Source organism: Adiantum capillus-veneris, chromosome 13 (genome assembly GCF_014529385.1).
Source record: "Adiantum capillus-veneris isolate H3 chromosome 13, ASM1452938v2, whole genome shotgun sequence".
Taxonomy (NCBI): Eukaryota; Viridiplantae; Streptophyta; class Polypodiopsida; order Polypodiales; family Pteridaceae; genus Adiantum; species Adiantum capillus-veneris.
In genome coordinates, this window is record NC_140943.1 from 85,973,671 (window position 1) to 85,986,005 (window position 12,335).

The 12,335-nt window shown below is 41.4% G+C and overlaps 1 protein-coding gene across 1 annotated transcript in view; it reads left to right on the plus strand.

The window, feature by feature from the left end:
* The first annotated feature begins 7,050 nt into the window (after positions 1-7,050).
* Positions 7,051-12,335, plus strand: part of LOC147444383 (ABC transporter G family member 35-like) — a 71,491-nt gene continuing 66,206 nt past the window's right edge. The window contains exons 1-10 of the mRNA XM_086528102.1: positions 7,051-8,235; positions 8,377-8,497; positions 8,582-8,670; positions 8,751-8,835; positions 8,994-9,153; positions 9,234-9,310; positions 9,399-9,452; positions 9,529-9,619; positions 10,424-10,725; positions 11,386-11,664. Of these exons, the coding sequence (XP_086384228.1) occupies positions 7,829-8,235; positions 8,377-8,497; positions 8,582-8,670; positions 8,751-8,835; positions 8,994-9,153; positions 9,234-9,310; positions 9,399-9,452; positions 9,529-9,619; positions 10,424-10,725; positions 11,386-11,664 (1,665 nt within the window). The 5' untranslated portion in view covers positions 7,051-7,828. The remainder of the gene's footprint in view (positions 8,236-8,376; positions 8,498-8,581; positions 8,671-8,750; positions 8,836-8,993; positions 9,154-9,233; positions 9,311-9,398; positions 9,453-9,528; positions 9,620-10,423; positions 10,726-11,385; positions 11,665-12,335) is intronic.

The following is a 12,335-nucleotide window of genomic DNA, read 5'->3' on the forward strand; positions in this document are numbered from 1 at the left end:
GCTTAGCCACATGGTGTGCTTGAATGCTACTGGTTGGGCTAAAGTGGGGTCCAATGAGCTTCTAGTTCCATCCAACAAATATCTAGATATTTTCAAGATCTCTCTCAAGGAGGACACTTGTCAAAAGACTACCCATGTACTTGAATGCATGTTGCATGTGATTGCCTAGGGGTAGAGGGGTCCAATGAGCTTGAAACATGTGTAAAAGCTACAACTCACCCCAAGCAAGCAAGGGGGGTGTTGGGGGGGTATACACCATACACACACTCATTTTGTTTATCATTCTCACTTGGTGAAAGTTGAGGAACTCCGCCTCCTTCTCCAAGCTTGTGAGAAGTGAGAGCTGACACCAACACTCTTGGTTATGAAATGCAAATCCAACCAAGAGCCATGCTTCAATGCTTAAGCTTGACATCTTCTCCATCTTCATTACTATGCTATTATGTATTCTAGCAAGAAGAGTGATGATAAGTGAGGAACTATTTCTTTCTCCTATGGAATGTTTCTTCTTCCTCTTCCCTATCCTCATTCCCCGCTAGCTCTCTCCACCTTCAAAGGTGTTTGAGGCCTTGGGACTGAGGCTTGGGATAGTTAATACTTTCTACAAAGTTTATGTTATGTTTGTGATGCATGAAGTTTTCCATCTTCATTGCATCACCTAGGTCACAAGGAACACAAAGATTGTATTGTACCAAGTCTCTCTTGATGGGAGAAACTATAATACAAATACCTATTGGAGGGGGGACCGGCTCCGTATGAATCCGGTCCTCAACTATTGTCATGTTCTCTAAACTCTCTCTCTTGCAAAAGTATTGTTCATGCCAAGTTAAGTAAGTACCATGTTTATGTTGCTACCATCATTTAAGTTCACCGACTATGCTCACAAAATAATCTCACAAAAGTGCTTCACCTAATTTCCTAATTCCGCTACTCTTAAAGTTCATAGGCCATTTCCATTACATCTTTGATCTGTCATGATCACAAGGAGAATACTATCGAGTGGCAGCCACCATGGTTAATCCAATAGTTGGGGGGTTGGGAGGGGGGGGCGAGGGGGGGTGTGAACGAAAACAGAGAGCAGAGATGTGGAGGAGCGGGAAGTAATGTTAATCTAAACACAGTACATAGTGGGGAATGATGTGTGGCATACTTCCAAGTTAAAGAAAGACGCATGCTCCGCTAAGAAGGGGTTTCTATGAGGCTTAAGTCCGCTTAAGTCCCAAGGGCAACCACCAACTAAGGGAGAGTATCCCACATAGGGTGGAAAAGTTCCATGACATTTAATGTATTTGGGGGGAGTTTTTGAACATTAACATGTTGTGGTACTCGTACTTGTGTGTGTGTGTGTGTGTGTGTGTGTGTGTGTGTGTGTGTGTGTGTGTGTGTGTGTGAGAGAGAGAGAGAGAGAGAGAGAGAGAGTGATATTTTCTTTTTTTTAACATTGTTAAAAATTATACTTTTTGAAAACAAGTGTAACAATGAACTATTTAAACTACAATATATTCCAAAAACAGAAAAATTAACACTTGGAAGCATTGTAACAAATCGAGGAGAAAAAAGGTGAAAGAGAATGAGAAAGATTGTGTGTAACTCAATATTCAATGCCCTTCTTTAAAGAGAGAAGTACATGCAAGTCAACACCCTCTCACAAGGACCAACAAGGAATAGTAAAAACAAGGTAAAGACTTCATGATGGCCTCAAGAAGGCAACATTTTTTGCTGCTATAAATTGATTGATTATTAGAACACATTTGACATGTTAATGGTCTATGTTTGGAAAAAATGTTTCGCAACTTAATATTATATCGTTTTCAATTTCAAAAATGTCGGCTGAGAGCAAGAGGAAAAGGAGAATTTCCGTCCCAAAATAGAGAAAAATAGTGTAAAACCTTGAAAAATAAATCTTATTTTCTAAAATTTTCTCTTGGAAAATTCAAGAAAAGAAATTTTGTATGTCTAAAAAAATGATTTTTCCCAAACACTTAAATGGAGAGAGAGAGAGAGAGAGAGAGAGAGAGAGAGAGAGAGAGAGAGAGAGAGAGATGCATGTGCGCACAGACACACACACACACTTTCATAATGAAATGTTCAAATGAGTATAATAAGGATTGAAATGACTTGAAATGTCAAAAATCAAAGTTAATGTGATGATGACCATTGGATGGTGAGAGGTGCAAAGAAGAATTTCATGTTTTCTCTACCACTCCCCTGTGGCTTTCTTGGCCAAAAAACGTTTATTGCCATGTGCCACTAATCAGCAAGCCCACAATTGCATCCAAAATGCAACCCTTTACTAAGGCCTTATGCAATGCAGCTTTGCAATTTTACTTTAATCATTGAATCTATACTTATTCCAAGCTTATTAAAATGTTCAACATTGCATTCTTTTTTCTTTACAATTTCAATTACTTCATCCACACTCTTGATCTGCTCAAGCTTCGCTTTTAGACTTAGGCTACTCCTCAAACTTGCAAAAAATGTGTCCTTGAACATGGCTGCAAGATTTTCAATCCCCCAATCATATGCAGCTATTGATGGGTCTTCCTTGGTAGGCAAGAAGACAAGAAAACTCAATTCGCTAAATAAAATCTTTGGCACTTTCATTTGTTTTACCATGGAATTATGAGAAAAGTGTAAAGGAGAGGCAACTTGAAGTTTTAGCCGCAAATTTATGGCTCACAGCAGTTGATGCACTAATACAAATAATTCTCTTTCATATTCACCTTTAAAACCATTGTTTCAAAGCATATATCTCCCAATTTACATCCAAGCTTCCTTAAATCCCCCTATACATAATTACATGCAAGTTGCTATACCATGACAATGCAAGAAACATAATGTATATAGAAAATCGAAATTCCAATCTTGAAAAAATTAATGCAAGCTCTTCAAATCAGCAATATTAGAAGGCTTTCGTGGCAAGACCACATGTAAAGAGAGAGCACCACAAAGACATAAACTCACATGCAGGAGCAAGAGGTAGACCCAATGACCAAAAACCTGCAATTTATTGATATTTTAAAGATTCGACTTAGATACAACTTCATCAAAGGGATCGTGGCCCTAAGCCACAAAAACTAGTCCTAAAAAACAAAAAAGGACAAATACAATCCACCAAAAGACTCTAGTCAAAATATATCATTCATAGAAGAGTGTGCTAATACCACCAAAATTTTACACCAAAAAATGGTTACTACAATAAGAATCTACTACCCATAAGAAAGGTTACCAAAAAAAAATCTAACTGACAAATTACTACTACAAGGAGCTATTAGCAACCAAAAAAACCTCAAATTATCTTGCCTTTAAAGGCATCTCACACCACTTCATAAGAAAAGGCATATTCCTAGAGCCAATGTGAAAGGCCCAAAGCCAAAATAAGATTGTTAAATCTAGAATATTGTTGCAAAGATCGGTTGTAGTACCTCAGACTGTACATGTTCATAAAGCAACCCACTAGCCGATGTTACTCGAGCGACTTGCCTTGTATGTGTATGTGTTTTCTTAAGCAAGATAAAAGGAAAAAAAGGAAATCCGTAACTTTGTGTTTTGTCCACATATACAAATCCATGTGCTTACAATATTCTTTTTAGCACAATGTACAGTGAATATTCTTAAATGACCCTTACACTTTTATGTGGTGAATGTGTGTGCGTGTGTGTCTGTGTGTGTGTAAAAAGTCAACCAGCATGTGCTGAAGCTAGCCAATATCGTTTATTTCTTATATGCACGTAATACATCTTCCGAGATTCATGAAGATGAACTGACAGAATCTTGGCCTCTTGGCTGTTCAGTTAGGGAAGACTACCCCCTTACTGCATTGTAGTAGGCTATTGCTACTCACCCCTTTTTGATGTATCTCGATCACTTAACTTCCCTACTCATATTCATGCTTGCGATTACCTTGGGTCAAAGCTTCATTGGGTAGGCATATGCAAATGACTCTTTGTTTATGCTCGCAAATCGTCCAGACTAATGTTCAAGTGATTGTGGATGCTTTAGAGCTGTACGGACTTGCAATTTTTCTTAGAGTCAATTTTTGCAAATCAAGGCTTCTGTCGTCTAATCCTTGTGATTGGCATAATTTGTTGTGGCCAGGAGAGATTGTTTCTCCAAATGTGATTGTCAAGCATTTGGGCTATCTAATTTGATGGAATGTCACTCACATTCAAAAAGCAGGATTGGATTATGCAACGCTTGAATGTCAAATTGCATTATTGAAAATTATCAATATGGCCTTTGCATGTTAGACTACGAATCGTTCAAAATGTCATGATGGCTTACGCTCAGTTCTATTTGCATTGACCTTGTCATTGTTTGGATTCTCTTATGTCAACTATTTTGTCTCATTTGTGGCAAACCTACGCTCACGAAAAAAGCATGTGCTTAATGTTGATTGGGAAACTTTGCACTCCTAAGTTCTTTGGTAGCCTCAATATCTTGGACTTGTGCAAGCATGCTCTTGCTAGGAAAGACATGGTGTTGCCTACCCTTATGCAACAAATTCAGCCTTCGACTCTTATGTTGTGTCAGCATGTTGTTACTTCATCTCTCCTAAGAGGTAGTGTTTGGTAAGATGGAAGGCCACATTCCTGGATGTTCAGTTACTTCCAATTTGATATGTGCCTGGAAAGCTGATACAATGGATTTATCATGGCATGGTCGACAACAGCGCAAAGGGAATTCGCTTCATTTAAAGAGTCTTCATTGGAGTCAGGCATTCTCCCTTGCTTTGGTTGATCGTTCACCTCCACATGCATACTTTCTCTCTTGTCATGGCCTTCGCGTAGTTGTTGATGTGGTTGATGAGGAAGGCTACACTCTCTAGTTTCCCCTTACCGCATACCATTTTGGAATAGGCATGCATTACCATCAACTCTAGGCAAAGCTTTAGCACATGTTGGCTGACTTTTTACTCATTTTGCCTTGGCTAATGATAGCCGCATGTCTAATTGGAATTTCTAGGGCACACCTTTTGAGGCCATTTCCACTCGTCACACTTTAACCTCTTCTTCTATTGCAACCTTGGCTTGCTGACCATTGTAATGCCGTACGGTCCATTCAAAAGACTAATACCTAGTGGAGGAGGCCTCTCTCTGCCATCTGGAAGAGGCTCTTGCCTTTGAAGGAACGATTGTTTCTCTAGAGATGCTTGCCTGGAGTTCTCCCAATGGGCACATTTCTCAATGCACATCATATCCTCTCTTCTCGTGTGTCCAATGTTCGACATTGGAAGAGACTTAGTCACCTGCTATAGGTTGTTGCATTACTAGAGTTTTTCTTTGCCGCATATCAACTTGTACACGGCTCCGTTTTCCCTCTATGATCTTCCATAGGCAGTTCCGAGCTTTTTGCATTCTCCCGCTTTCCTTGCAGTGGCAATTTGCGGTCTTCTTCATGTGGGTCAAATTTTGGGCCTATTGGACCTTGTGGCGCCAACATAAAGGATGCAAGTGCCACCATTCTAATGCAAATCCTTTTTCGTTTTTCAACCTCTCCCTTGGGCAATCTTTATATTTTGCCTTGGATGTTGGTAATATCAGCCTTGAGATACATCAGCTTTCCTATGAATGCTTTTAGTCCTCTTTCGCAGCCGAACACTTCTCTATTCTTTCTTTTGTATATAATCCTTTTCCTAGGTTTTCCTCTTCTTGTGGTTTCCCACTTGTAAATTAATCCCAAAGATTTACAAAAAAAGGGTGTGTGTGTGTGTGTGCACACGCACGCGCGTGCGCGTGCGTGCATGTGTGTGTGTGTGTGTGTGTGTGTGTGTGTGTGTGTGTGTGTGTGTGTGTGTGAGTGAGAGAGAGAGAGAGAGAGAGAGAGATTATACAAAGAAATCAAGACGTAATCACTCTTAGGATTTGACATGCACCCTAGAATTTCAATGGACGCTCGTATTTGAGAATTGCCAATCCTCATGGAATGGCAAAGTTGTTCCAAATACAATGTTTAATTTTTTAAAGCCATATCCAACTTCCAATGATCAAGAATCAAAACTTACAAAAGAAAAGCAATTATAACACACTACATGCTACAAAGATAATTTAATCTAGATCCATAGTTTTATGCATGCATCAAAACATATAGATAATTACATGGAGAAAGTGAGAAGATTGGGGCTTTGGCAATGCACACTAAGGTTGCAAATTGGTTATGTATTATTACTTTTATGCAATATTTACTAAATTTATTTTGGACGAGTAGATTAGGAGAATGCCCATTTGCTGACATTCTATGCTATGGACGGCCATTTTTTATACTTTGCTAGACTGCTAACGTCCTTTGTACTTCCTTGCATGCCATGTGACAAGGCCCTTGGATTGGAGGGCCACCACTACGTCACACAGAGTCGGGCCCAGAGGGGATCTAGGGCCCAAATTTGAGGACGCCAAGCGCCTTTGATCTCAATCGTCCAGTCGCCCGATGAACTAGGGCATACTAAGGGTGGGAAACTAAGGGTGAAGTAGATGTGGATGAACTAAGGTGAACCGACATGGTCATCATCTGTCGACATGGTCATTGATGCGCTAGCTTGGCAACAGAGCTTTCGTGCGACAACCAGAGGCCTCGGGTTCGATCCACGCTCCTCGAAGCCAATGAACTAGAGGTGAACCCGGGGTCATCATTTTTGCCCGTAGTTCACCCTAGCGATCAGATGACGGAGATCAAAGCCAAGCCTTCTCCCTCAACCTGGGCCCCTTAGATCCCCTCTGAGCAACCCGTGTGAGGAGGAGGATGATTAGAGTTTTTGTTCTTTCTATGATTTTTAAAGGCACGAAGGTGGCGGACACAAAAGCACGTACTCTCATATACACACGTCCTCCGACTTCTCTCGAGACCTCGTGATGGGCGTGCATTTGCCAACTCGAATGCTCTGCTAGTTAACAGTAGAGCTCAATTCAACAGCAGTGAGCGACCCAACTCTCTCTCTCTCTCTCTCTCATACACACACACAAAGTAGCATTGCTGTCGCCTACAACTTATACACTACACTGCATGTTCTCATATATGGAAAGAGGTGATGAGTGGCTCAGCTCATATAAAATACTGAAATGAAAAAGGCAGATTTTCTTCTTCTTAAGTGCAGCTGAAGGAATCGGTAGGTCTCAAACAAAGCACGATCTGTTCTCTTAGATTTGAGCGTAACTAATTCAAGGCTGCTTAATGAGGATAATTAAATTCATTGCTGCACATTCATTATAGTCCAAAGTAGGATGCTCTGCTTTTGTAAGGAGCTGTATCAATTCCCCAAATCGATTGCCGGTGCGCCAACAATGACCAGCTAAGAGTGCTGTAGCTGTAGGCTGGGTTCAGACAGGGCGGCAATAGAGAGAAAGGCAGGTGTGTGTGCTAGCTGGCGCGTGCATCAGGGAAAATCGACCGTCATTTCCTGACCCACCTGCAATCAGGCGAGCTCCCCCACCCCACCCTCGGATGAGAGCCATAGAACATAGGAAGCACCATTGCTATAACCTTCCTATCACCCAACTGTGGTAGTTTGATTATCCCAGTTCCCTCTTTGTGTAACAGGTCTTGAGTTCAAGACTCGCCGGATAGATCTTTGAGGTCTCTTGGTCGGATTGTTCCTACGACTTTCAAAATTCTCTTCTCTTCTCCTTCTTCTACCTGTCTTAACGCTTCTACCTTACATAACTGCTCAGCTCCATCCTGCAATAAGCTGTATCACCTTGGCTGAGGTTAGATATCGGCCCGATAATAGCAGCTCACCTATCACCTTCAGCATTGGCTAGCATATACGACTAATATCACCCACCTCTTACCTACATTGCCCTGCATCGACTCGCTCTACACTGCTTACATACATATGGCTCACCCAATGGATGACACAGAAAAATTCGAAGCATGGGAAACACAACTCCGACGTTCACTTAGCAAGGGACGGACATCCATGTCTTCGAGAAACTCAAGCTTCAACAAGTGGACTTCAGCAGGAGCAGACAATGTGCTCACACTTGCATCACATTCCCAAAAAGAAGCTAAAGATGTGGACGATGAGGCCCTCAAATGGGCAGCACTAGAGAGACTGCCCACCTTCTATCGCCTACGAACATCTGTGCGCAAGAAGTGCGAAGATGGAAAGATGATTGCTGAGCACGTTGATGTCCGGAAGATGGACCTTGTCGAGAGGCAATTGCTAATGGAGAGACTTGTAAAAGATGCAGAGCAAGACAACGAAATGTTTTTGCAGAGACTGCGGAACAGGATAGACAAGTACGAGCTAAGTAGAACTGCACTGATGCTTGGAGGTGCACTCATATGAGTAGTGGCTAGCATGACCATATGTGAAGAAAAAAATCTTTCTTATCTTTGATGTGATATAGCTTTCTGTTCACACAATGCATGTTGTTGCAGAGTAGGACTTGAACTACCAACAGTGGAGGTCCGCTTCACAAACCTCACGCTCGACGCAAAGTGCTATATGGGGAAGAGAGCCTTGCCAAGTCTTTCAAACGTCGTCAAAAATGCGATAGAGGTTCAATCCTTTCACTATTTGTTTACACTAAGAACTTCCCCATAACTGCAAGCAGAAGCTCAAAATCAGTGGTCTGTTGAACAGAGTCTACTTGAATTTCTTCATTTAACTTCAAAAACACAGACAAGGTTGACTATCTTGAAAGGAGTGTCTGGCATTATCAAACCTTCCAGGTAACCATACAATGAGGCTTTTTCCATAGTTCTCCAAGCACAACATTGAGCTAGCAGCTAAAACAAGGTCTCTTCTACAGGATGACTCTTCTCCTCGGCCCTCCTGGATCTGGAAAAACCAGCCTCCTTTTAGCACTGTCTGGAAAACTAGATTCCACTTTGAAGGTAATATGGCAATAATAACCCAAAGAATTTCTGGAAACACCACCATAATGCTGCATTTGTCCCTTGCACACTGATAATTGATAATGTGTCCCTAAGTACCTAGTGACTTACATCGAATGTCCAATGACTTTTAGCATTGTGCTTTGCTCTTGAAACAGAAAAAGGGCAGCATTACGTATAATGGGCATGCTCTTCATGAGTTTGTACCTCAAAAGACATCAGCATACATCAGCCAAGACGACCTGCACATCGGAGAAATGACCGTCAGAGAGACTCTAGACTTCTCTGCCTTGTCACAAGGAGTTGGATCAAAATATGGTGTTTGACCCTTTCAATTTACCTAAAGTTTAAGGAGTCTGATAGTTCTGTATTGAAATTAATCTTATGGCTGTTAACAGATATGATGGCGGAGCTTGCTCGGAGAGAGAAGAAGTCTCAAATTATTCCGGACATGGAGATCGATGCTTACATGAAGGTATACACCTTGCAAAAAGCAGAGCTTCAAACTTAATCCCTCTACAAATGTAGGAAGCTAAAGTTTGAATACCAGCTTGTGTTGGCAGGCCACCTCCTTGGAAGGGTTGAATAATAGTCTGCAAACTGAATATACCCTTAAGGTAAGCTACTAGACTGAATGCTCACTATGTGTGAAATCATAGAGCATATGACATAGTTTGCTTGCTTGTGATGAAGATTCTAGGCTTGGATACATGTGCTGATATCATGATCGGGAACCCCTTGCGAAGAGGAGTATCGGGTGGCCAGAAAAAGAGGGTTACCACAGGTAGCTCATCCATATCAAACTTCTTTTTGTATGCCAACTTGTGTGGTATGATTTTGCACCCAACCCATGACAACATCATAAGGAGACCAGAGCAAAGAAAGCAGGTCAGACTATGGTGGGTATCGAGTCGGATCGATATGCTGACATAGTCAATCAACTCAATACCCCACCATTGGGTTCTGCAAGCTTGACCAGAAGAGCAGATTTCTCTCAATCTAACCGTTAACTTTTGGAGGTATAAAAGATGAAATGTGCACCCTGGAGGTAGACCTCCACCTTTCTATCAGACAGCCTATATCCCACCACCTTGCATACCAAGCAACAGTCCTCAATGAGGCCACTGAACTGTGAATGGAGCAAGAAGTATCTGTAGGAAGTCTGACTCCAATGGAGACTGCACAATACTAAGAATCTCACCTCCATATAGTGCCGCACCATATGTAACCCACAGAGGTCAGTGAATGGTGACCCTATGGAATTCCCCGTAGCAGTAGTGGCTTACAAGAGTCTAGAACCAAGCAGCTCAATGCAATGTCCGTCCTGCAGCCAATGAACGTCAAACTATAGAAGGATTCTCCCAAAAGATTCTGTAACAGCAGAATGAGCAGCAACAACCAACACACACAAGCATGTTATTAGACACGATATCCCTCCAATGTTCATATGAGGATTGTATATAAGAAACCCTCTTCAAATGTAGAACATTGTATACATGTGTATGTGTCCATGTAAAACATCGTCTGCTGACATACTATTTCCCTCTCTTCATTACATGACATTAAAACACCCCCCTTGTCATCACAGGCGAAATGATTGTGGGACCCACAAAGACACTCTTCATGGACGAGATTTCAACTGGTCTTGATAGTTCCACCACATTCCAAGTCGTCAAATCCCTTCAACAATTTGCGAGTGTATTGGAGGGGACCATCATAATGACATTGCTGCAACCTCAGCCCGAGACATTTGAACTTTTCGATGACGTGATCTTGCTTTCCGAAGGACTAATCATCTATCATGGTCCAAGAGACAGAGCCTTGGAATTTTTTGAAAGTTGTGGCTTCAAATGCCCACCCAGAAAAAGTGTTGCAGACTTCTTGCAAGAGGTAAGTAAATTTTTGTACATGGAATAGAGGACAGTTTTTGGATATGTATGAACATTCTGTGTCCGTGTATGTACTTCTATATGAATTGATATGAACATTCTGTGTCTGTGTATATACTTCTATATGAATTGATATGAACATTCTGTGCCTATGTATGTACTTTTGTCTGAATTCATGATGAATGTCAGTGCACTAATAGATGAAATTCACCTAATTACATGAAGACTAAAGCTATGTAAGAATAAGATGCCCTGAAATCAATTGCTTCTAGGAGTCATTGAAGGGTGCCACATAAGTACTCATTTTGCACCTTTCATAATAAGCTCCTTGCCCTTCCCTTTGAATATGCATATTGTGCCAAACGCTGAGTTTTTTTTCAAGATTTATATGATGTCTGTAGATACATGCTATTAATGCAGCTAGGTTTGCCTTGTTTGTGTATGTGTGCAAGCATGAATGCGTGGAAGCTGTCATCGGCTGCTGTATGCATGACTAGAATATAAATTCCTTTCAGCTTGTTTATGTATTTATGGAATTGTTTAGTTCAAAGTACAGACCACCCAAGCCCCAAGTCAAAAACCACTGTACTCATGCAGCAATACCTTCAAGGGAGCATAAGATGATCAGATCCCTAACAGTCTTAGTTTCTCTTAAATGCAGGTAATCTCCTACAAAGACCAAAGACAATACTGGGCTACTAAAGGGTATTACCGGTATATATCTGCACAGGAGTTTGCTGAGAAGTTTCAGCAATCTCATATTGGGCTTGCCCTGGCTGATGAGCTTTCCCAAGTATATCCCAGAGACAAGAGTCATACTGCAGCTTTGGCATTACACAAGTATTCTAGCAACAAAACACAGCTGTTGAAGGCTTCATTTACTCGTGAATGGATTTTGATCAAAAGGAACTCTTTCATATACATCTTCAAGGGTGTACAGGTTCTCTCTCTCTCTCTCTCTCTCTCTCTCTCTCTCTCTCTCTCTCTCTCTCTCTCTCTCTCTCTCTCTCTCTCTCTCTCTCTCTGCCTATTCTACATTTTCACATCTCACATATCACACTTCATTTCAGTTTTCATTTTTACTTTCAGTACTTTTTGTACTTGTACGTCAGACATTGTATTAGATTCACCACTTTGTATCTGATGGTCTCATAGGTCATTTTGGCCTTTTGAAGAAGTTAATATATCATTTCATTTCTCTCTCTCTCTCTCTCTCTCTCTCTCTCTCTCTCTCTCTCTCTCTCTCTCTCTCTCTCTCTCTCTCTCTGAATCATGACAGTTGGAGGAACATGGCAAGACCCTTGGTATTTATGATATCCCGGATGATTAGAGCCAAGGCCTCCGTACCACATGCAATTATTCGAGCGAAGGTAGCCGCCCCTCCTATAGAGATTGAGGCTCTTACCAGATCAGTGTCCTTTATGCACAATCTATGGGATACACATAGAGGCAGATATACTAGATTGGCTCTTGAGTCCTCTAGACAGTTAGCGATGCAAGGAGACGCATCATGTTGGTATGCGCAGATGACCTCATGGTTTCAGAGGTATGGTCTCAGCATGGATAGATTGCCTCCTTTTCAGTATTCCCTGGATGCACCCTCCCTGCCAA